Below are 26,096 nucleotides of genomic sequence, written 5' to 3'. Positions count from 1 at the left end.
TAATCAAGCCATTGCCCACGAGAGTTTACACCAGGCCCCTACTTCCCTGTCTTCTCCTTCCCTCACCTCCACTGCTTCCATCTCTCTTCCTTTGGACCGAGGATGCACCCCTGCCCATCACCTTGCTCTCCGACTCCCCAATAACATGTCCAGACACCCCTCTTTCCCTCTAGGCCACGATCCCCTCACAGCACCCATGTGCAGATCTTAAGACCCTCCAATTGCCCCCCGTCCCATTCGGCCTTGCTCCCTCTGTTGTTTGGGTCCAGCCTCCCAAACAAGAGTCCCTCACCCTCCAACCATTTAGCATCCCACCCATTGCTCTCTCCCCTTATGGTCCTTTCCTGCCCACATTATCTTCTCAAACTAGACCTCTGATACCCCACTGGCTTCACAGGTCCCAGCTGTTCCCCTGATTACCTGCGCAGAGTCTTTCTGCCACTGGCTAACCTCCATTCTTCAGCACCTGATGAATAGCAGAAGAATGGATTTGGTGATTGATGACAAATGCTGTTACCACCTTAGTTCCCACCCATTCCTGTGCCATTTCTAAGCAGGCTTGCTACCTGCACACTGGATTCCACCTGGTCCTTTCCAGTGTCCCTGAGGATACCTGCTAGTAGTTTGTGTGCAGGGTCTATCTGATGGTACAGCACCGCCCTGTCCTCTGTGTCACCAGTCGTTGTGGCCCTTTCCCCCTTGCTCTGAGGGCCTTGGGTCTTCAAAGGCCCAGGCAATGGTGTCTCAGCTCTGCTTTGCTCCTACCATCTGGCATAAGTGCCGCACAAAACCTTCTTGCCTCCTGAGATCTCCCGAAGTCCCAGATTGGGAGCCCTTCAGGCTGCCCTGCTGTCCTCTGCAGTGCCCCCTTTACCTGTTCTGAGCCCCGAGCATGTCCATGATGTTCTTTCCCCTCTTCACTGCCACCTGTTCCTTTCTTTTCCCATCGACTTCCCTGACCCAACTTGTATCTCGCAGACACCTTTCATGGCTGCCCGAGACTCCAATGTCTCTCTTTCCAAGCTGGCTGCCACTGAACTGGCTCGGCCCCTCATCCACCTTTTCTCCTGCTCTTGTCTCCAGGAGCCCCTCTGCTTCCTCTTCAACATCTCATCCTACTTCCTCTACCAGCCGCCAGTCATGTGACACATTTCCCAATCTTTCCCTTTTTCTTTGACCTGCCTTTATGTTCCCCCATTGCCAGCTTCTTGGTCCCCAGCATGCTGTACTGAACCCAGGCTGTCTGAATTCACACCAAAGCATGCTATGTTTTGGGCCTACCATTTTGGAGAAAATCGTTGCTTCTGGGTGCTCTCTGACCTTTCATCATCTCACCATGCGCTACGCTGACAGGGCTGTCTCCAAATTTCCAAAGAGCCACTGCCTCTACCATCTCAGCCTCCTCGGGCCGCACCCACCTCTCCCTGCTCCTCGCCTGCCTTACCCTTGCGGTGCGCCTCCTCCAGCATGGGCTTCCTCATGCCCTCGACCCACTTTTGGGAGCACGGTTCCTAGATTCTCCACATCCACTGTCTCCTTCTAGCCCTTTGTCATCCATCTCTTGATGCAGTGTGTTCCCAGATCCTCTCAACAAGCCTCTCCTGCCCTGGCTGCCGGGCGCCATCGCCTGCAGTTTCTTACTCATCTGGCCCGTTGGATCCCCTCTTCTCTCCATACCCTCCCACCTGTCAGAGACTGCTCACCTGGCCTCCTGGTTTCAAGGTCTCTCCTGCTTTGCTTCTCTACTGCAACACAGTAAAAACCTGTCCTACCTGAGCATGTAACATTCTTTCAGCTACGGCTGTGAACCTCCCAACTGGATTCAGGTGTTCCTCGGCTGAGTGCTCCCTTCTTGATCCTCACCTGCTGCTCAACCCAGTTCAACCCTCTTTGCCTCAGACACACAGTACTGAGTCCACAGACTCTGCCCACCAGCCCACACTCAGCCCTGGGGACCTACGCTGTACTTTCCTCCGGGACCTCGTAAAGCTTGCTGCCTGTAACCTTTCATGCTTCCATTCCAGACCCCTTGTTGCATGCTCTTCTGACAGCTCTCGGGGAGCCTCCCCCTCTGATCCTCCTCCCCTCTTCCTTCCACTCCAGTACTTCGACTTCTGCCTCCCTCCTGCCTGACATCATCCCGTTCGGTCTCGAACTGCACAGAGCCCTGAGTCCTGCTGTCTGCCCTCCCTCTCTCCTCCTCCCTCTCCAGCAGTCGTCTCTCTCCCAGATGCACTCCTCCGTGTTTTGTCCCATCCGTCTGCCCTTTCTTCACTGTGGACATCTCGCCCAGAGCTCTCTGCTCAGATTTGCACAACCCACCTTCCTTTTGGTCGCCATTCCCATCTCTCTCAGCCCTACTCCTCAGGTGTCCTCAGCTCAGGGACCACCACCTTGTTGCCCACCCTCTCTACCATGGATGGTGAATCCTAACCTGCCCCCTCTCATTCCAGGCCCTTTGTTGGCTACATCCATTTGCTCACTGTCTGCTCACTGTTTTCCCTTACTTCTGACACTCTTGACTCTGATGCCTCCGTCTGCCCGACTTGGGCTCATCTGCTCATGCTTCACCTCTCTGCCCAGCTGCCCACCCTGCCCGTTCCACCCAGTGATTCTCACCCGAGGATGCGTGACCCCCGGGCAAGCCTATCAGCCTCATTATCCCGGCGTGCTCTTGTGCTTTCCTTTGGGGATTTTCTTGATTTCTCTTTGTATTGAGCAGAGTGCTACTCACTGTTCAGATGTTTTCATGGAACTCTCTTGGGGCCATTGCCCACAGCTTCTCCTTGGGTGAAATCCACCCTCCTGTCCCCACGATGATCCCTGCTGGGGAAGCCCAATGTGACCTCCTGGGCTCCACTCTCCCTTGCCCACCTCTAGCCTCCCATTGGTTGCTACTGACACTTCTTCAGAATCCCCAAATGGCCCCACTCTGACACTGGCCAGTACTCTCAGAACCACCACAATCCCTTCCGCAGTTACTCACTGACACCCGACAGGACACAAATCTCAGTCTGCATGTATTATTCTTTTCACACACACATCCCACACGTCTTCTACCATCCTCAATGACTCTCAGGCATTGGGACAATATCACTGGTCAAAATCTGGTCCTTCTTGGCACCTGCCATTGTTTTTTTCCCTACTTTACCCCTCCTCATAGCAGGCCCACGACATTGTCCCCCTGCAGAGCCTTGCCCCATGGTCCTTCTGTCCCTCTGTGATTCCTGCAAGGCAGACCTTTCCCTCCCTCCCTTCCTGCAGCTACTCTCCTTTGTCCTCTCTGGGTGGCTTCCCTGGTCTTCCCAGTCCTCTCCTCAGCCTGAAGTCATCACCCCAACACTGGACTTGAAATCAGTCCAGAAGCGCAATTAAAGTAGGTGATATTCTCAGTGCCTAGAGATTGGCTCATGTACCTCCACCCACCTCATTAATCCCAGCCCTACCCTCCCATCCAACCCAGTCAAACCCAACCCACACCCCCACCCTAACCCTGTCCCCCTCCCCACCTCCCACCCCCATCTCCTCACCCTTCCCACACACCCACTGACCCCATTCCCAGCTCCCCCCGCCCCCAGCGGATCCGTAGTAAAGAGCCTGGCGGAAGAGTTGCACCCTTGCCACAACATTCGAGGCTGTAGCAGCGGCCACTGCTCCCCACCCCCTGCCTGCCACCCTCCACTCCTCCCTCCCCAAGCCTCTGCTCCCACTGGCTGGCCCTGTAACTCTGAGGTTCCTTCTGGTTGGCACCTCCGAGATCTGCCTGGATTCCTACCTGCCCACCTCCCTCTTCCCGCTGCTCCCCCGTTGGTGTCCAGCCTGTGTCCCTTCTGCTGCGCTCCATTCTCCATCCTCCCCTGGATGCCTCCCATCACCTGGTCTGTCTCTGGTAGGTGGCCCTCCTGTCGTGCCACATCAAGACCCCATTTGAACATTCCTTCCTGTGACCTCTCCTCACGTGATCCGTTCCTTCCCTTTCCCTCCCTGGCCCAGGGAAAGCGTCTGCCTCTTCTCTAGGGCCCGTGATGTCATCTCAGTGCTCCCTGATGCCTGTCATCGAGTTGCATTGGGTCATCCCTTCTCCGTAGGGGGTGCTCCCTCCTGTGACCTGCTCTCACAGCTCACGCTCTTTTTATCCCCTGCCCTGCCACGTTCTCTCCAGTATCATCTGCTGTCTCTCGTCCGGTCCTTCCACAGGCCCAGGCCACTGTTTCCCTTTAGGCTGCCTTTGCCTTAGCCTTCCCCTGTCTCACCTTCCTTCCACTCCTCTCCTCCCTTTTAGTTAAGCCGTTGCCCACAGTTCTTTACACCAGGCTGGCACTTCCTCCTCTTCTTCCTTCCCTGGCCTCTACTGCTTCCATTTCTTCTCCATCAGCCCCCGTGATGCACCCCTGTCAGATGTCCTTGACCTCACACTCCCCCTTGACAGAGTCCAGATCCCCTTTGCTCTCTTTCCTCTACTTCATCTTCAACTTCCCCTTCCATCTGCCAGTTCCTGGGTGGATTCAGTGGTCTTTTCCTTGACATCTGCTCCCTTCTGCCGTGAAGCTCCACCTGTTGCCAGCTTCTTCCTCTTTCATGTGCAGCTATGAATCCTTCTGCTCTCCCCCTACTTTTTCTAGTCCACTGTTTTGGAGAAGGTTGACGCTTCTGTGAGCTTCTCCCTGACCTCTCACATCTCCCCATGCCCTGCACTGACAGAGTTGTCTCCAGCGTTTTCAATGGGCCAGTATCTCTACCAGCTTATTCTCCTCTGGCCTCCTCCCACCACTCCCGTTCTCCTTGCTGGCCTTACCTGCTCTTTCCTCTGCCGCCTGCATGCCCTTGGCCCATTCCTAGGGGCAAAAGTTCCTGGATTCTCCATGTCCACTGCCACCTACAGGTTCAATTCTATCCCACTCTTGGTGCAGTGCTTTCCTGACCTTTTCAACAAGCCGCTCCTGCCCTAACCCCAAGGCTCCACGGCCAGCCCTTTCTCACTCTTCCTGCCCTATGGACCATCTCTCTCTACCATATTCTCCCACCCTTAGGAGACTGCTCCCCTGACCTCCTACCTCCCGGGCCCAGTTTCTAGGTCTCTGCCGCTTTGCAGTTACTGCATACATAGCAAAGGAACTGTCCTACCTGAGCCATGTGACATTTTTCAGCTACCATTGTGAACCTTCCAGCTGGATTCGGTTGTCTTCTCTGCTGAGTGCTCCCTTCTTGATCCACCACCTGCTGCTCAACCAAATTCAGTCATCTTTGTCTCAGAAGCAATGCACTGAATCTGCGGTCCATCCACCAACCCATACTCACGCCCTGTGGACGTAGTGTATGGTTTCCTCCTGGGCCCCCAAAATGTCGCTCCCTGTAACCTTTCATATTCTATTCAGACTCCTTTGTTGCTTATTTTTCTGACACAGCTCTTGGGGAGCTTCTTCCTCTGATTCCCCTTTCTCCTTTCACAGTGGCACTTCTGCCCTTCTCTTAGCTTTGCACCTGCCACCCCACATGCTACACCATGCTTCTCCATCTCGTCCTGCAGTGATGGGTGCTGCCTTCCGTCCCTCCTTGTCTGCTTCTCCCTCCCTCCCTAGCAGTCATCTCTCTTCCAGACGCTCTCCTGCACTGTCCTCTCCCGCCCCATCTGCCCCTTCCTTCTGCGTGGACACCCCCCTCCGGTGCTCTCTGCTCACATACAACCCAACTTCCTTTCAGTCACCACTTCCATCTCCCTCAGCCTTACTCCTCCAGAGTCCTAAGCTCAGGGACACCATGCTTGCAATCCACTCCCAACTGATGGACCGTAATCCCCCTCCCCCCTCCCCCAATCATTCCAGGTGCCTTGCTGGCTACATTCATTTACTCGCTGTCTCCCTGGCCCTGCCTGGGTCCTTTTCCTCCATGTCTGACACTCTTGACTCTGATGCCTCCGTCTGCCCTACTCGGGCTCATCTGCTCATGCTTCACCCCTCTTCCCAGCTGCCCACCCTGCCCCTTCCACCCAGTGATTCTCACCCGAGGATGCGTGACCCCGAAGGCAAGCCTATCAGCATCATCTTTCAGGAATGTTTTTGTGTTTTCTTTTTTGATTTTTTTGGTTTTGTTTTTGTTTTGAGCAGAGTACTGCTCTCCCTCAGATGTTCTGACAGGCCTCCCTTGGGGTCCATGCCCACAGCCCCCCTTGGGTGAAATCGACCCCCCCCCCCCGGGGAAGAATCACTGCTGTGGAAGCCCAGCGTGCCTCCTGGGCTGCGCTCTCCCCTTGCCCGCCTCTAGGCTCCCATCGATTGCCATTGACCCTTGTTCCTCAAGGATCCCAGCCCCGCCCACCACTCTGACGCTGGCCCGGCACTGTCCTCCTGGAACCACCACATTCCCTTCCATATTAACTCACTGACACCTGACGTGCCGTAAACCCCGTTCTGCATTAAGACACTATTCTTTTCACACACCCCTATATACCCCTCCTGCCCCCCATCCTTTATGACCCTCAGGCACTGGGACAATATCTTTGGTGCTTGTCCTTCTTGCCGCTTGCCATTGTCTATCACCCTAGGTTACCCCTCCTCATATCAGACCCACGACACCGTCCCCCTGGAGAGCCTTGCCCCTACTGTCCTCACCTCCCTCTGTGATTCCTGCCAGGCAGACCTTTCCCTCCCTTCCTGCAGCTACTCTCCTTTGTCCTCTCTGGGTGGCTTCCCTGGTCTTCCCAGTCCTCTCCTCAGCCTGTAGTCATCACCCCAACACTGGACTTGAAATCAGTCCAGAAGCACAGTTAAAGTAGATGATTTTCTCAGTGTCTGCAGTTGGATCTCCCTCCCCACCCCACCTCCACTCCCAGCAATCCCAACCCTGTCCTCCCATACAACCCTGTCAAACCCGACCTGCACCCCGACCCCAACGCCATCCCCATCCCCACTCATTCCCCGAGCTCCTCCCTTCCCACCCCCAGCTCCCTCCCCACCCCCAGCGGATCCGTAGTAAAGAGCCTGGCGGAAGAGTTGCACCCTTGCCACAATATTCGAGGCTGTAGCAGTGGCCACTGCTCCCCACCCCCTGCCTGCCACCCTCCACTCCTCCCTCCCCAAGCCTCTGCTCCCACTGGCTGGCCCTGTAACTCTGAGGTTCCTTCTGGTTGGCACCTCCGAGATCTGCCTGGATTCCTACCTGCCCACCTCCCTCTTCCCGCTGCTCCCCCGTTGGTGTCCAGCCTGTGTCCCTTCTGCTGCGCTCCATTCTCCATCCTCCCCTGGATGCCTCCCATCACCTGGTCTGTCTCTGGTAGGTGGCCCTCCTGTCGTGCCACATCAAGACCCCATTTGAACATTCCTTCCTGTGACCTCTCCTCACGTGATCCGTTCCTTCCCTTTCCCTCCCTGGCCCAGGGAAAGCGTCTGCCTCTTCTCTAGGGCCCGTGATGTCATCTCAGTGCTCCCTGATGCCTGTCATCGAGTTGCATTGGGTCATCCCTTCTCCGTAGGGGGTGCTCCCTTGTGTGACCGGCTCTCACAGCTCACGCTCTTTCCATCCCCTGTCCTGCCACGTTCTCTCCAGTATTATCTGCTGTCTCTCATCCAGTCCTTCCACTGGGTTTAGTACTGCCTTCCCTTTAGGCTGCCTTATACTCATCCTCACCTCACCTCACCTTCCTTCCTCTTCTCTGTTCCCTTTTAATAGAGCCACTGCCCACAGTTCTTTACACCAGGCCCGACTCCCCCCTCTTCTTCCATCACCTCCACTGCTTTCGTCTCTCCTCCCATAGGCCCCAGAATGCACCCCTGCCCATCACCTTGCTCTCCCACTCCCCGATGACATGGTCTGGATCCACTCTTTGCCCTCTTTCCCTCTAGGGTACGATCCCCTCGTGTACAGATATTAAGATCCTCCTCTCTCTCTCCATCCCATTCTGCATTGCCCCCTCTGTTGTTTCCTGGATTAAGTCTCCCAAACAAGAGTCCCTTACCCCTCAAGCCTCTACCATCCCACCCACTGCTTGCTCCCCCTGTGCCCCTTTTCTGCACACACTGTCCTCTCAGACTAGACCTCGGACACCCCACTCCTTTTGAAGGTCCCCCTCCTTCCATGTGTGCAGTCTCTCCACCACATGCTAGGCCTGCACCACCCCCCTTTCCAGTGCCCCTGGAATAGCAAAAGCTCAGAATCGGTGATGGTTGGGAAATGTCAACACAGCCTTGGTTCTCCCTCACTCCCCTGCCATTTTAAGCATATTTGCTACCCGCACTCTGAACTCCAACCACTAAGTCCATCCGAAATCTCTGAGGTTACCTACTAGTGGTTTCTCTGTTGAGTCCTCCTTAATGTGCAACGATGCCCAATTTCCTCAGTTTTACCACAGTCGTATCAGGGGATGGACTCCGTTTTGCTCACTAATACCTCGCTCTTTGGTTCCTCTTTTTGATCTACATTCATTGCTCAATCCATTTCCGTATTTCTTCTTTTTACACATTTTGCTGAATTGCTTTGGTTTTCCATTTATTCCTTGGTAGGATCACTGCAATTTGTGTTGTTTTAGGTCCACTTTACTGAATTTATCTCAGGGGATGGACCCCGTTTGTTTGAAGGCCCCAGGTCTTCAAATGCCCAGGCTGTTAGGTCTCACCTCTGCACTGCACCTGCCTTCTGGTCCCAATACCACACAACCTACCCCCCTTAACCCTGAGATCTGCCAAAGTCCCCAGATTAACAGCTCTTCAGGCTGCCTTCCCCCTTCTACCCTGAGCCCCTCACATACTCTTAAGGTTCTCTCCCTTCTCCTGTGGTGCTTGTCCCTGTTTCTCTTCCCTGCCACCCCCTGAGCAGCTCCCCTACCACTGTCAGTCATGAGAAGGATTCAGTACTCTTTTCCTTGACTAGCCCTCATGCTCCCAGGATGGCCAGTCTCTTTGTCCCCAGTGTGCTAATACTAAGTCCATCTGCCGTCCAAATTCACCCCTAAACACCCTACCTTTTTGGGTCCACGACATTGAATGAAGAAGGTCATTGCTTCTGCGTGCTTCTCTGTGACCGTTCTTCTCACCATGCCCCGTCTCTAGACTTTCAATGGGCCTCTACCCCTACCAGCCCAGGCTCCTCGGGCCTCACCCACCTCTCCCTGCTCCTCGCCTGCCTTACCTGCGCAGTGCTCTTCCTCCTGCATGGGCTTCCTCTCACCCTTGGCCCACCTTTGGGGGCAGATTCTCCACACCCACTCTCTCCTTCTAACTCTCTGCCATCCCTCTCGGCAGTGTGTTCCCTGATCCTCTCAACAAGCCTCTCCTGCCCTGGCTGCCGGGCGCCATCACCTGCAGTTCCTCACTCTTGCGGCCCGTCGGAGCCCGCGCCTCTACCACACTCTCAGTTGTTGGAGGCAGCTCACCTGACCTCCTAATCCTGGGCCCAGTTTCTAGGTCTCTGCTGCTTTGCTTCTCTATGGCACACTTTCAGCTGCTGTCTGTGCACCTTCCAGCTGGATTCAGTTGTCTCCTCTGCTCTGTGCTCCCTTCTCCGTCCCCCATCCACTGCTCAACCCGGTTGAGTCGTCTCTGCTTCAGGCACACTGTGTTGAATCCTCACGCTCCGCCCACCAACCCACGCTCATGAGCCAGGCTGAGCTTGCCTCCCGGGCCGCACGACCCCACGACATCACTCCCTGTAACCTTTCAGGTTTCCATCCAGACCCCTTGTCACGTACTCTTCTGACACAGCTCTCAGGGAGGCTCCGGCCTCTGATTCTCCGACCTTTTTCTTTCACCGCAGCACTCTCACCTTCTTCCCACCCTCCTGCCCCCGCACCTGCCAGACCCACTCCCGACACCACCGCCCTCAGTCTGCACCTGCACAGAGCCCTGGGTCCTGCTGTCCGCCCTCCCTCCCCCCTCGGGGCAGTCATCTCTCTTCCAGACGCTCTCCTGCACTGTCCTCTCCTGTCCCATCTACCCCTTCCTTCTGCGTGGACACCCCGCTCCGGTGCTCTCTGCTCACATACAACCCAACTTCCTTTCAGTCACCACTTCCATCTCCCTCAGCCTTACTCCTCCAGAGTCCTAAGCTCAGGGACACCATGCTTGCAATCCACTCCCAACTGATGGACCGTAATCCCCCTCCCCCCTCCCCCAATCATTCCAGGTGCCTTGCTGGCTACATTCATTTACTCGCTGTCTCCCTGGCCCTGCCTGGGTCCTTTTCCTCCATGTTTGACACTCTTGACTCTGATGCCTCCGTCTGCCCTACTCGGGCTCATCTGCTCATGCTTCACCCCTCTTCCCAGCTGCCCACCCTGCCCCTTCCACCCAGTGATTCTCACCCGAGGATGCGTGACCCCCAAGGCAAGCCTATCAGCATCATCTTTCAGGAATGTTTTTGTGTTTTCTTTTTTGATTTTTTTGGTTTTGTTTTTGTTTTGAGCAGAGTACTGCTCTCCCTCAGATGTTCTGACAGGCCTCCCTTGGGGTCCATGCCCACAGCCCCCCTTGGGTGAAATCGACCCCCCCCCCCCCGGGGAAGAATCACTGCTGTGGAAGCCCAGCGTGCCTCCCTGGGCTGCGCTCTCCCCTTGCCCGCCTCTAGGCTCCCATCGATTGCCATTGACCCTTGTTCCTCAAGGATCCTAGCCCTGCCCCCACTTTGACACTGATCCAGCCATCCCTTCTTGGGACCGACACAATTCCTTCCATCTGACACGCCCCAAACGCCAGCCTACTTGACATAGTTATACTTTTCATTTTCTTAGGTCTGTCTTCCCTATTAGTCAAGTATCATTGTTGAATGTGACTTTAATTCTTTTTACTTAAACTTCCTAAACCATCCCACATTCATTCCATTGTTTAATTTTACTTGTTTTCAAAGTGCTTAGTGTTCACTGTGTTAGAACAGAACCCTGGAAATCTACTCATTGCAGCCCTCATTCTTTTCTATATTTAATATTTTGCAGGACATGCTCTAACCTTTTCCTCTCATCCCTCATTCCTCTACTCCACTCATTCCCACTTAACATTTTCTCCACTTTCATAAATACTCTGTATGTTTTAAGTTTATATACTATAACAAGTTTGGCAGGATTCTCTGTTCTACCACCTTATCTTACCCACTCTTTGCTATTATCCCCATCATGTGTTGGTTTTACTAGACTCTAGTTTTGTCATTGTCTTTCTGTAATCCATGCAGTTTTCCTCTCCTTTGTTCTTCCTCTATTTCCATTACTACTGAATAAGGTCATTTTCGTCTCATTTTTGTTTCTTCTCATGGAGTCCTTTAGTCGTATGTGTAACTCTAGTTTTGCGTATCTGTTTTGTTCCTCTTTCTCTCCTCTGCCATATTTTAACCCCCTAGTTAACCCGTCCCTGTTCCGTGATTCGTCCAGTACCATCTTACGAAGTTATAAATCCTTTCTAGATGTGCAGTTTTCAGTTCCATTCCATGACACCCTTTGCCCCCATCAGCTGAATTCTTCTTTATCCATATTGTCTTAACTTCGTTCTCCACTTGGCCTTTTTCTAATACTCCACTCTACTGCATGTAGTCGCCTTCTGACTTGTTTCCATCTGCCTTCACTTTCTTCGGTACTTTTCGCCTGTCTTTAATCCTGTGTCCATTTCTGCCCTCAATAAAGATCTCCTTATTGTGAAACTGTTTTACCCTATATTTTATCTAGTTACTCTGAAATGTTTTCTTATCCATACAGTGCTCTTTTTACTTGGTTTCTATCACCTATATTCTTCCTTGTTCCATTAGATACAATTATAGTGCCAAACCTTGTTTTTCAGTATGTCATTCCTCACATGATCTTTCCCATCTAAAGTTAAATTTTGCTTTTCCACCCATTTTCTTCTTTTTTCCCTATTCTACCTTTTATTAACCATCCATATACTGAGTATGTACCATTCTCACACGCTCACTAATACCTCGCTCTTTGGTTCCTCTTTTTGTTCTACATTCATTGCTCAATCCATTTCCGTATTTCTTCTTTTTACACATTTTGCTGAACTTCTTTGGTTTTCCATTTATTCCTTGGTAGGATCACTGCAATTTGTGTTGTTTTAGGTCCACTTTACTGAATTTATCTCTGACCTTTCTGCCGACTACACCTCTTTATACAAACGTACTTTCCCACATACTTTCCCACTCTTATGTCTCATTTTCAGTTATCACTTTATCTCCCCCTTTTCTTCCTTTAAGAAATGCCTCACCACACAGTTCTCTTCCTGGCTCAACTGCTTTATAAGTACAATAAGCAATTTTCATTATCCTTTCTTTAAAATATGCTGAATCGCAGTTTTTCTTAGTAAATGGTTATATTGCAATATCTTAAATTTGAAAAGGCCCATAACCATTTTCCTTTTAAAAAAAATCCAACGTATCTTCTCAACCATCACAAAAATGCTATTATAAAAACTTTTAAGTATTTCTTATAATATAAACCATTTTAAAGAACAACTACATAATTATTTAACATAAAATTCATTCACTAGTGTACATGTTTGTAGTACAAAATGATCCCATACTATGATATAAGACTGTAATTGCATTCTCCTTTTACAATGCATGGAATAATGAAAGGTTCTCAAGAGAAATAACAAATGCATATACATTTTCAAAATGCATTGTATAAATAAGAAACGCTTGGGAAACATTTACTTACCAATTGGCGAATTGCTGGAGTTGTTCCACACATATTATAGGGAAGATGATAGGAATAATGCACAACACATTTAAAAACCTTGAGCATAGGAAGTAAACCTATAGATAAAAGAACTATGTCTGCAGCAAACATATACTATCCCAAATAGACTGTACAAACTCAAAGTTTTTGCTAGCACAAGAATGCTAACTCACTGTACCAAGTTTCCCAAGCACATGGTGATATGTAGGTAAAAACTTTTCATGTTAACAAGTATTTTGGTAATGTGAGTAGACAGCTGGTGATACCTGCATTCCTCATTCTGGTCTCAGTAATATTTGCCATTTTGCGCCTTGCATATTACAAACCCAGCCTAATTCATACATCCCCCTTCTCTAACCAGCATCTTCTCTCCTTTCCTCTTTCCTCTTTTTTTTTTATACGAGTCTTTGCAGTTACTTCTTTCACTTTCAGCCAGTCCTAACATGACTCCTTAACTTCTCAGCAAACTAACATCACATTTACAGGCAGGTCTTCCATAACTCCTTTTGACTATTTGCCCTACCAGATCTTAAACATTCCCTTATCTTTCATCCACAGATTCTATAATATATCAATAAATGCAGTATTATTCCCTTGAGATTGCCTTATCATGATCCGCAACCACTCCTCAACCAATAGCATTCGTTTGCTCTACATACTGAAAAGTATCCAATCCACACCTTCTAAAAGGTCAATCAGTGGTGATGTCTTTAAGGTTTCCACCAATGCCTTCTTGTCAAGGTTTATGTTAATCCATCTCTTTCTAACCTTTCTTAACAAGCAATCACTTCAGCCATAAATTTCCCACGAAGACTTCAAGAGCCAGCCTACCCAAGTCCTGTTCTTTTTCAGGGCCCGGATCCTCTTTCATTCTATATATGCAGTTCGGGGACCTGACGGCTCTGTTTCTTTCATTCATACCTGATCTGTCTTGTTGCCATTCCAGCTACTCAGAACTACTCTCTAATTCACACAATGCCCCTTTACTTACTTGCCATCCTCTCCTATTTTCTTTTTATTCTGTCATGACCTTTGGCCTTAGTATGGAGCAAAAGCCATTTCTTCCATCTGTATGACTATTCAAATAATGTCTTTCCATCTACAAGGAACTTGAACATTGCTCTTCTATCCGTTTTCTCCTTTTCCCCTTTCTCCTTTTGCTGCAAACTCCCTACATTTCCTCCAACATTCCTTCTTCTTTCAGCTATATCATTCCAGTGAATCTAATCATCTTTTCTGGATATGTACACTTTTAATGTTCAGCACTCACAATTCAACCTTCATCCATCTTCCTTATTTCCTGCATTCTGTACTGAAATCTGTTTCCACCCTCCATTGAGTCTGGATTTTCCCAGGATTTCTGCTCTGGCCCATTTTAAGTCCAATCACATTTAATTGCTCTCTAACCTCTCATTCTATTGACTACACTGATTGCTTCAAATCTTTTCCAACAAAGCTTTCTGGGCAGCAACACATCATACTCCAGTTCTTACTTGGCGGCATTCTCACCTCTTTCCTTGGCTGGTTGATATCTGGCTTACCATACAATCCTTCACTGAACTTTTAATTCTGATCTCTCTGTGCTCCTCATCCTGGACCTGTTTAATGCCCTTCCTTGTTTAACATTTTGCTAAACTGCATGTTCTGCACCACAGCCTATATCCTAGACTCCCTCTCCTTACTTAGATTTCAGCCTCAATTTTTTTCTCTCTCTTTTTAAAAATACATCTCAGCAGTTTCTCTCACAGCCAGTCCTAACATGATACTTTAATTTCTGAGCACTTTAACATCATACCTCAACAAGCTCTTCCTGAGTTCCTTTGATTATTTGCTCTGTCATATACATGAACATCTATAATATTTTTGGCTTCCATCTGTCATCATAGTGAGGGACACATTAGTCTTCTCTTGAGGCGCACTTCCACTCACTTCTTACCAAGTACACTTCATCCTCTCACCAGATAAACGACCCACCTGCACTCTCTAGTTGGTCAAACCAGCATCTTTCAGGTTGCTATCGATGACTTTTCATCAAGGTTCATTCTAACTTCCCCCTCGAACCATTCTTATCAACCAATCCCTTTATTTAAAATGTTCTGTTCCCCCAAAATTCATATACCTACTACCCCACTTCTTTATATCTTAACTTTATGCTATATTTGATCGAGATTTTTTTAAAGAAATAGAACAGTACACATATAATTGAGACTTCCTTTGTACCACTTTAGAATCATTTACCTCTTTCCCTTCCTTCTAAGAGAAAATCACTAAATACTTAAATATTTATCCTCATATATATTTTATACTATTCATAAATATTCATATATCCATAAATAATATGTAATGCTGTCTTTGAGGGATATATATATATATATATATTCATTCTTAAAAAAATTTTTTCCCCATCAAGACTTTGAGTGCTAGTCTACTTTCTAACTCCTATTCATTTATATGCAGGCCTTTACTTCTCTCTAGTTATATACCACTCATTGTCATCTTTAACTAACACCAAACATTTTTAACCAGTTAGACCCCTTCTGAGATCTGACAGATTTCTCCATTCCAAGTCTCTTCAATTCACATCTTATTTGCCTTTTTGCTACTCTGACTACTGAGAACCCTACTCTAATGCATGCAATGCTCCCATTATTTAGATTAAAACCCCCTCTTCTTTCTTATTCTGTTATGCTCTACCATATCTTAACTATCCATTTCAGCTACTATCCTATGTCATAGCAAAGGGTACAGTAGTTTTCTAGTGAGGTTTACCTCCCTAGCGATTCCCAACTACTCCTCAAGAAATACAGGTAGTCTTCTCTATAGGCAAACCACTGGCCCATGCTCCCTAGCTGGTCATGTGGCCTCTCCCGTTGCGGAGCACAGGCTCCGGACGCACAGGCTCAGCGGCCATGGCTCACGGGCCCAGCCGCTCCGCGGCATGTGGGATCTTCCCGGACCGGGGCACGAACCCGTGTCCCCTTCATCGGCAGGCGGACTCTCAACCACTGCACCACCAGGGAAGCCCCTAACCAAGCTTTTAATTAAAAAATTTTACCCACAGCATTAAGAGCTAGTCTACTCTATGATTCCCATTTTTATCCAGGTCCTTGAAACTCTGTTAGATACACCACTCATTACCGTTGGGCCTTCCCATCCAATTTGAACATTTAAGGAAATCTCCATTCTGAGTCTCTTTATTACACACCTGATCTGTATTGCTGCTATTCCATTACTCTTAAATCTTCTATAGTTCATACAATAGTCCTTTATTCAGTTAACAAACTTTCTTTTCCTTTTCATTCCATCACAATCTTGGTCTAAATATGGTACCATAACTACCACCAGTCAATAGATACCATTCTTAAATCATCCCTTCACATCTGTGCTCTTCCATTGCTTTCCCCTGATCCTTATTTTGCCCTAGAGAAACATGCTGCCTTGTCTTCTGTGTCCCTCCTTTCAGCTTCCACGTACATTCACATCATTCTTACAGATTCAGCTGTCCCTTTGGGCTAGATACTCCCCCCATGTTGGACACTCACTGCTCAAGCCCTGCTGTCTTCCCTTTGTGTCCTACACTCTTTACTGCATTTGTTTGTATTCTCGGTTTAGCATAAACTTCATAGGATTCCTGCCACTGGCCTGCCTTTTATGTCCATCCCACTTGGCCTTGTTTCTGACCTTTCACTCTATTGACCACACCCATTGCTTCTAGTATTTTTCCAAAAAAGCATCCTGGACAGCAAAACTTTATACTCCAATTCTTACTTTGCTACATTTTAACCTCACTTTCTCTCATTCATACACAACTCTGACAAAATTCCAATTCCCGTTTCCTAATGTTCCCATTTAGACCTCTTCACTATCCTCCCATATTGATTTTTCTACACTGCATGTTCTGCACGCTAGCCCAATTCACACACACTTTCTGCTTATTTAGTTTCCAATCTCCATCTTTTGCTCTTTCCTTCTTTGCTATTTTTTCATACAAGTCTCCTCAGGTGCTTCTCTCACTTACTGCAAATTCTAATATATTTCCTTAACTTCTGAGTATATCTTTAATGTCCCTCTTATGGGACATTCTTTCCAATTTCCCTTTGGAGGATTCCCCCATATATCTTAACCTTTCATAGTGATGAATGCATATTCTTTTTGAGGTTTCCTCCTCTCCTGATCCCCACTCTGTGCCTCACTCAAAATCAATTTTCTACTCTTTTTTTTTTTTTTTTTTTGGCGGTACGCGGGCCTCTCACTGTTGTGTCCTCTTCCGTTGCGGAGCACAGGCTCTGGACGCGCAGGCCCAGCAGCCATGGCTCACGGGCCCAGCCGCTCCGCAGCATGTAGGATCCTCCCGGACCGGGGCACGAACCCGTGTCCCCTGCATCAGCAGGTGGATTCCCAACCACTGCGCCACTAGGGAAGCCTCAATTTTCTACTCTTTAGATAAGCCTTTCCCTTAGATAGCTTCTAACCTGTCTTCTTCCTTTCCATCGTGTTCTTTGGCCCAGCTATGGTGCCTATGCCTCCAGGTGGTATCAGTGACAATTTCTATGTCAATATTAAGTGATACCTTCTCATCTGGCTGGCAGCAATTTTAACTTTGTTGTTTTACTCCTTTTTCTTTATTTTGCCTTATTAAAAACTGTACCTTGTATTCAGCATCCCTCTTTCATTCAGAGACTGTGTATGTACGATCATTCCCATAGATTCAGTAATCTCTTCTAGATAAACGGACACCTCATACTCAGCAGTCACTGTTCAGACTCTGGACTGGATTATATAGTTCCAGCCCATGCAGCCTCTCTCTTCCACAAAGCTTCCTGAACGGTTCCCCCTCATAACCTCAATTCTTATTTAGCCACATTCCCTCCTTCCTCTCTCTTTTTGAGCGGCTGCAATCTAGATAAACATAAAATCACTCTGTTAAAGCTCCTACTCTCCCGTGTGCCAGGCTTTCTCACTCTAGCACTCCCTAATGCCCTTACCCATTGGCCATGTTACTCTCCTGCAAGTTCCTCACCCGAGTCTAACTCACATGGCCCTTTTCCCGTTTTTAGTCGCCATTCTCTCCTTGTCTACTGTCCTTTCTTACAAGTCTCCTCAGTTGCTTCTCTAATTTTCAGCTAATTAGATTTAGCTGCTAGCAAAGATTTTTTAATCGGGATTACTCTTAATCTGCCTTTGTCTAAAGCAGTGGCTCTCAAACTGCAGTTTGTTAAAATACAAACTGCTGAGCCCCACCCCAAATTTCTCATTCAGTAGGTCTAGGAGGGCGAAGAATTACATATTCCTAGGCAGAGCTGATAGAACACACCTTAAGAAGCACTGCTCTAAACTTTCCCCCAACCAAGCCCTTTAATTAAAAATTTCCCACGAAGGCATCAAGAGCAAGTCTACTGCTGTCACTCCTTTTCAGGCCTCTATTTCTCTCCCATTATATAGACTAGTCATTGCAGTCTGGCTTATACCCAACATACCACTCAGGCCCATTCTCACACTATAGGCTTCCCCATTCTGGGAATCGTTATGGTCCTGTGGTTTTTCTTATTACCACCCACCTACTCAGAATCGTTCTCTAGTCTATACAGTGCTCCTCTTAGCTTTACCCCCCACCCCTCCTTCTGTGTCTTTTGGCCTAAGTATGGGATCCTCTCCCTCCAGTCAATACCTGTCATTCTTCAAATGGCATTCTTTTAATCTGGGGGCACCTGTAATGTTGTTCTCCCATTCCTTTTCCCTTGCTACCTGTCTTGCCCTAAAGAAATATGCTGCCTTATCTTCAGCTTCTCTTCTTTTTTTGCTACCATCTCTGTTTCATTCAAGTGGATTCAGTCTCCTCCCAAACAGCACTCCCTAGCCAGGTTCTCTCCCCAGGAGCTGTCTCTCCACTTTCAGAAAATCTTGACACGACAGAGTAAATTCTAAGGATAACTTTAATGTGGCATTTGCAAGATATTCATTTGTATCTCCCTTTGGTGGTCTGCCCTCCCACGTCTTAATTATACATATAGCATAATTTCATCTACCATCTGTACATGAAAATAACAAATGAAGTTTTACTTTTGAGTTGGGCATGATCGCTAGCCACTCAGCTCTCAGTATTAGTCATGCATGCTATAGACCAGTGCTCAGAGATTTATCCTGGTGTCTTTAAGGTTGCTGGCCTGTCTTTATATCAGAGTTCATCTTAGTCCATCTCCTTCCAATCCTCCTAGCTAAAACTTCCCACCAAAACTTCCCATTACTTTTCGGGCCCTGTCCTCCCATCGTATATACTGCTTTTCAAAGTCTGGCGTTAAGACCCATCATTTAACCAGATAGACCCATTATAAGATCTTACAAGAGTTCTCATTCTGGAAAACTGTGTTCCTCGTCTTATCTGCCCATGCCACTCCACCTGTTCTCAACTACTCTTCATATAGTTCTTCCCTTATGTAGTTTCCAGTCTCTCTCTTCTTTCTTATTTAATCATGATCTTTGGTACAAGTATGGTACCATATCCCTCCTGTCAGTACCTGCCAATCTTCAAATGACCCCATCTCTTCTGCAGCTCTTCTACTCTTTTCCTTGATTGACCCTAGAGAAACACCTATATTACCTACAGTCACTTGTTTTTTCAGCTACCATCTTTATATCATTTCTCATGGATTGAGACGTCTCTTCTTTCATCTTGTTTTCTACACTGTTCTGAATACACTTGCATTCTCAGTTCAGTACAGACCTTCACAGGATTCTTGCCACTGGCCATTGGCTTGGATCCATCCCATTTAGACTCTTTAATATGTCACTCCATTGGTCATACTTGTTGCTTCAAATATCATTTGAGAAAAGATTCCCAGATTCTGTTAGTGAGGCACTCCCTCATTAACACCAGCTCTTATTAGCCACTTCCTCTCCATGTCCTCTCTCCTCTTTGGCTGTAATCTAGCTTAGCTCCCGTCTCTCTACTTAATACGCAGCTCTGCCCTTTTCCAGTGTTCCTCCTTTTGGCCCTGTTTAATGCCCTTCCCTACTCACACCTTATATTCGGCACCCCAGCTTAAACCCTCCATCTTCTGTTTTTATGCTTCTAGCCTCCGTCTTCTCCCCTCTCTCCATGATATTTTCATACAAATCTCCCTAGGAAATGTCTGTCACTATTAGCCATGGTAGGGTAACTTCTAAGAGCAACCAATTTTAATGGCGCACTGCAATAATCTACGATATCTTAGCTATCCATCACCCTTTCATTTACCATCTTGTCTACAGAAGGAATGGAGGCAAAGTACTTCTCTTGAGGTGTATTTCCCTCAGAATCTTCACCCATTCTCCAACAATAATCTATCTTCTGGCCAAACTACCTATTTACGCCTCTATTAAGTCAAACCTACTCTCTCTAAAGTTGGCAGCAATGGGTTTTTATCCGCATTCATTGTAAGCAGCTTCCTTATAAACTTTCCTGTCACCCAAGTCCTTTAACAGTTTCCCTCCAAATCGGTGCTTCAGGAGCTAATCTACTCCTGCCTCCTACTCAGGTCCTTGCTCCTCGCACTTTCTGTGCACTTCTCGTTGCTATACGGTCTTTACATCCAAAATGTGTCCAGTTAGACCATTTTGAGCTCTGACAGGATTCCCCATTTGAGGTCTTTATTACACACCTGCTCGGCCTTCTATGCTCTCCACTATACAATATTTCCATTTCTCTGCTTCTAGTCTCTCTTTTCTTTCTTTATTCCAGCATGACTTTTGGCCCAGGAATGCTGACTTATCCTTCCAGTTGATGTCTGTCATTCCTTAGCATCTCCTTTCTGTCTGAGGGCAACTTTAATCTTGCTTTTCTGTACCTTTCTTCCTTTTTCCCCATATTTGTCCTAGAGAAAAACCTTATCTTCAGCACCCCTTCTGCCACATGTGTAGCATTTTCCTGGTAGGCACGTTCTCCTCATTTTTGGCACTCACTGCTCAACTTGCTTTCTTTCATCTGCCTTGATTCCCTGCACACTCTACGCATCCCTTCCTTCTCAGTTTGGTCCAGACCTGTGGGGATTGCTGCAGGTAGCCTGTGTTTCAGGCCCATCCCTCCTACCCTCTTATCTTTCACCCCACTGACCACATCATTTTCTGTAACTATTATTCCAGCAAAGCTTTCTGGAATCTCCTCATAACCCCACTTATTTAGTCATAGTCTTCCCTCTAGTGGTTGAGGCCTGACAGCTCCCACCAAATCTCCCACTCTGCCATTTGCCACACTGCATGTTCTGCGCCCTGGCCTGATTCACACGGCTCGCTCCTTTCTTAGCTTCCAGCATCCATGTTTTCTCTAATTCTGTGTTTTGGTATTTCTTTTTCCTACAAGTTTCCTCAGTAGTTATCTCCCATTTTCAGTCAGTTCTCAGACAAGCCTGATTTCTGGGGACAGTCTTAATGTAAACCTCCAGGGCATTCCTCTCTTATTCCCTTGGTTATCTGCCGTGCTTCATTCATGAAGCTCTCATCTTTGCTACGGCAGTGGACTCAGTATTGTTCTCTTGCCATGGAAAGGCTCTCTCCCACCCCCTTCTCCTCACCCAGTGTTAGTCATCCTCTCTCACAACACTGAGCGAGTGCTACCAGTGGCTTTTAATGGAGTTCACCTTAGATTCCGTGTAACCTCTTACTGTATTAACCAAACCATTTATTTGAAAATTTGCCACAAAAGTTTCAGAAACATTATCTCTATTAATATCATTCCTATTTGTGTCCTTAATCCATTTTTCCTTATCACTTACTTATATATAAAGTGTCTCTGTCTTTACTTATACATAAAATTCAACCAGTTAGCCCAGTCTGTGATCTACCATTATTCCTGACTGTCTCTCCTTATTCCTCTTCCTTATTTGCCAGTAGCCTCCATGAACCAACCTGGGGTTCATATAATCTTCTATTACTCAACATCTATCCTGCCTCTCCATTTTTATTTGATCATGACCTTTGTTCATACCGTAATCCCATTCTCTCCTTTAATTTTTTCTTTTTTAAATACCTCAACTGACGCATTCTAGGCTTGTGTTAATTTCCACTTCTTTCTTTCTTCTTCTTCCCCCTTCCTCCTGCAGAAAATCCTACCTTAATTTAAACAAGATCCTTCTTTCACCAACCCCCTATTGCACTGAAATACATTCTGTACTTTTGATAGGTACACTCTTTCCTATATGGGGCAATCCATTCCCATCATCTGTTTTCGGTATGCTAGAGTGAATTCATTTGCTCTCTGAATTCAGGCCTATTCATAGGATTCCTACCAGTGGCTTTAATTACCTCTAACATTTCAATCTCTTGACTGCCTCAGCTACTAGAGCCTGCTGGAAAATATCTAGTCTCCTTCCTTTGAAATATAAGGTATTTCAGATTTGTTCCTAAACACATTCTCTTCTCAGCACCTATGTATTAGCCTCTCTCTTACTGCTTCCAATTACACCACTGCCTTTCTAGCCTCACTCCTTTAGCTCGTGTACCTTCCTCTGCTTGCCAAAGCTCTTTTGCATCTTTTGAGATCCAATTAAACTGTACATCCTTTCAAATTTTTTATGATTTTCCAAGGCTGTTAATCCTGCACTCCCACATAGCACTCTATTAAAACTTATATTAAAGAACCTATGGTACTAAATTGTAATGTCACAGGTATATATAGGTAGATCTCTCACACACACTGTTATTCAACTCCTAGACAATCAGCTGTGGGGAAAAAGGTCATGTCTTAGTCGTCTCTTTATCTAAGGATCTGGCATATTCATTTATACCTTTACATTATAAACGTATTGACATTTTCTACATTTTTGGATGGAGGGAGTTTAAAGTTAAGACTGAACAAATGAAAGTCTCACTACCCAACCTGTCATATATGGTCTTTACATCTGAGCCTATTCTTTCCTGTCCTTGCCTATTCCCCAAGTAACTTTCTAACTCCACAGTTTCATATATATATATATATATATATATATATATATATACACACACACACACACACACACACACACACACACATGAAATTTTTTAAACCTACAAGCCTTTTCCAGACCATGGACTAGACCCTTATGTGCCTTTTCTTCATCCATGGTTAATAAATCCTCTCCTTCAGACAGTTCAGAAAATCCTATCTTCTTCATGAAGACTTCATTTTCCTTCATTTCTTCCACTGATTATCTCAAAACATGTAATTACCCACTTGCTTTCCCATTGTACAACACTGACTTCACCAATATTAGAACTTCATTACTGACCTACTCACTAAAGGTTGAAAGTTGACATAAAGCAAGTTCATTCTAGTGATCTCTGAAGCCACTTTTGGTCCACAATCTACAGATATAATATCTGTAAAGGTGTCGAGACTGTGATATACATAGTATTAATTTAATGATCTGTGTGTTTTACCATCCATATTTTATGCTTTGTTTGTCAGCTCCTAAAGTAGTGGTTCTTAACGTTGACAGGCATGACAAAAAGCCCCTTAAAAAGTGTCTCCCCTGCTGCTTTCCTGATCTGTAGTCAGATGCTCTACCACTGAGCTATACCCCCTGCTTTCCTTATCTGAACATAAAAACAGAGTTTTGCCCATGTTGTCTTTTCTGTACTACTCTAACTCGCAGCAGGGAACAGATTTTAAAGTCCAGCGTACCGGCTTCTTTTGAGAACTACGACCCTAGAAAACAGCCTACATATGTGTCACTTGCTAATTCAGAACACAGAGCCAAGGGCAGATGGTGCCTCCTAAGTTACTGATGGAAACCGTGCGCTTGCGCTGCCCATTGACGCAGGCTCGCCTGCTCTCTCTCCTCCAGCTGCAGGTACCTTCAGCTGCACCATGAAATTCACTGTCCGGGACTGCGACCCTGACACGGGGGTTCCAGCTGAGGAGGGGTACGATGATGAGTACGTGGTGAGTCTCCCCTGCAGAGAGACTCACTCTGACCCCTTGCACCACTGAGTGACTTCTGTCTGGAGAGAACATTTTCATCTGACATGAACTTATGGGATTGTATTCTTCTCAAACACATTACAGCTGAGGAGGACCTGGGCTAATCCTCCTGTCGTGGGAGTGCATCATGCCAAAGAGAATTGGGATTTACCACTTCAGTACTGATTAAAGCAAAACTCACCCTTTTTAATGTTTTTATAATAGGGATAATTAAGAGATGAAAATAATTACATGATTTTCATTGAGATCAGTTTTATTTAAAGTATTGGGGGTAGGGGTTTTTTGTTGTTGTTCAGCAGCTTTTAGTTTGCTTATAATGTAGCCACATCATGGACTGAAAAGCCTTCACAGAATGCAGGGAAAGGTTTTAGAAATATCTACCTGTTCGTGAATGCGAAGTTCAGAAGGCCCTGTACGGCTTGAACTCTGCAGTTACGTGTGGCAATGTGACTGCTTTGTACCTACACCAGGGCTACAGACGTTGATCTGAATACGGCTCTTGCCAGATGACCTGTTTTCTTGCTTTCCTTTGCTAGGGCCCACCTTGTTAGACTTATCCAGACTACAGAACTTCAAACTAGCTTGGTAGTAGAGTTTTTCCTAGGCTCCTGCAAAGGCTATAACACAGAATGATAAAACCAAATGAACTAATCTCTTCTACCTTCGTACTGAACTGAGAGGACTCATTTTCTGACCCCTGTTTGTTAACCCACTAGCTAGAAGATCTTGAAGTGACTGTGTCTGACCACATTCAGAAGGTAATGAAGCCTAACTTTGCTGCTGCCTGGGAAGAGGTAGGCGACACCTTTGAGAAAGAGGAGACCTTTGCCCTCAGTTCTACCAAAACTCTTGAAGGTGAGAACAATTTTGCTATCAGTATATTGCCTGATAGCAGTCTAACACCTAATAGGCATATTTGTTACTCCAAAAGGACTCCCTTTTCTTTAAAAACTCCGTAAACTATTTCACTTTAAAAGGCCAGAACGCTGTCTTCATCATCTAACAGAGTCAACCCATTTCCAGTCCAGTAGCCTCCCTCCACACACCACCACCAACCCTGTGCACCCCCAACTCCCAGCACCAGCTAGTGCAGAGGCAGATCCCTACGCTGACCTTTTCTCATACGGTTGCATCAATCTTCTCAACACAGAAGCTGTCAACAACATCATCACATTTCTGGGCATGCAGCCATGTGAGAGGTCAGACAAAGTACCTGAGAACAAGAATTCCCATTCCCTCTATCTGGCAGGTAAGAAACTTTCACCAGATTTCTCCTGTATTTTGTTGCAAAATTTGATAGGAAGGGATGTGCATGGGCATCTCATGCCCTGCTACTGTCCCATTATCCCATTATATGAGTTACAACTTGAAGCCCCATCAAAATGAATAATTTGTTTTAGCTGTTTAATTTGCATGCTATTCTTAGATGCTATTTAAGATGTATATTTGGCCCAAGACACTTAAATCTCTTCTACAGATACCAGTGCCCCCCGCTTAAGTACTCCATATCAATATTATTGAATACCTTCTATGTACCTGGTATTATGGGAATATAAAAGATTATTTAGAATTTGTATGTAGGATTCAATTCCCACCATAAGCACAAATCTCTAGAAAAGCTAAACTAAAATAATAGAAAGGAAATGCAGGCAGAGCACGATCAATTTCATTATTCAGAGCTTGTTTTGAGTTCTTAACATGGTTTTCCTCACTTTTTTCCTCTCAGGTGTATACAGAGGTGGCTATGATTTATTGGTGAGGTCCAGGCTGGCCTTAGCAGATGGGGTAACCATGCAGGTGACTGTCAGAAGCAAAGAGGGAACACCTGTAGATGTTATCTTGGCTTCTGTTGGATAAGTTTTTACTGGGTGAGATGAAGTTGATGTACCCTTCACTGTCAGTGGGCTTTCAGGCTATTGGCATGAATTTCCCAGAATCATACTTTCAAAAATGAATGACTTCAGAAAAGCAAATTAAATGTTTGGCCCTGAGCCAGCAGATCAAGCAGATGTCTGTCCTTGTGCATGTCTTTTTGTTGTTCCTTTTTCTTTTTATTACACTTGGTCAGCTTTGGTATGGTAGTACAGCTTTGGGTGATCTTGAAAATCAAATACTATCCTATGCCCCAGCTGCCTAACTTCATTAAATTCTTTAATTCACTGTGTATCTGAAAGCTCCTGGCAATGTTGGAAAGCTTTTATCCCAGAGGGGTGGTGGGGGAGCGGGAGCCAGAGTCCACTTTTGTCAAAATTCATTTTTATTAATAGAAAATAAACACTTATTCCAGTTGTTATACTTGAAGTTGCTAATAAAAAAAAAAGAATTTAAAATCACCACTTAATAATCCTGTTTTAACTAAGACAATGAAACTGTGGCTTAAAAAAAAAAGTATTCAGCACCATTTGCTCATAGAACTTTCAGACTTTGTTCTTAAAGTTTCTAGAACTTTCCCGTCTGTAAAGTACAGGAATTGCTGAGCTACATGAGGAACCCTCTCTGGGACAACCAACGAGAAGT

General features: G+C 46.5%; 1 protein-coding gene across 2 annotated transcripts in view; it reads left to right on the top strand.

The window, feature by feature from the left end:
* Positions 1-26,090, top strand: part of COPG2 (COPI coat complex subunit gamma 2) — a 130,008-nt gene extending 103,918 nt beyond the window's left edge. For both annotated transcript variants that reach the window (XM_060020897.1, XM_060020898.1), the window contains exons 21-24: positions 23,443-23,540; positions 24,296-24,434; positions 24,730-24,828; positions 25,306-26,090. In XM_060020897.1, coding sequence (XP_059876880.1) covers positions 23,443-23,540; positions 24,296-24,434; positions 24,730-24,828; positions 25,306-25,436 — 467 coding nt within the window. In that variant the 3' untranslated portion in view covers positions 25,437-26,090. The remainder of the gene's footprint in view (positions 1-23,442; positions 23,541-24,295; positions 24,435-24,729; positions 24,829-25,305) is intronic.
* The last annotated feature ends 6 nt before the right edge of the window (positions 26,091-26,096 follow it).

This window comes from Delphinus delphis, chromosome 9, assembly GCF_949987515.2.
Source record: "Delphinus delphis chromosome 9, mDelDel1.2, whole genome shotgun sequence".
In the NCBI taxonomy this organism is placed as follows: Eukaryota; Metazoa; Chordata; class Mammalia; order Artiodactyla; family Delphinidae; genus Delphinus; species Delphinus delphis.
Note: the sequence above shows the minus strand (reverse complement) of the source record. Positions and strands in the feature narration are given on the sequence as shown.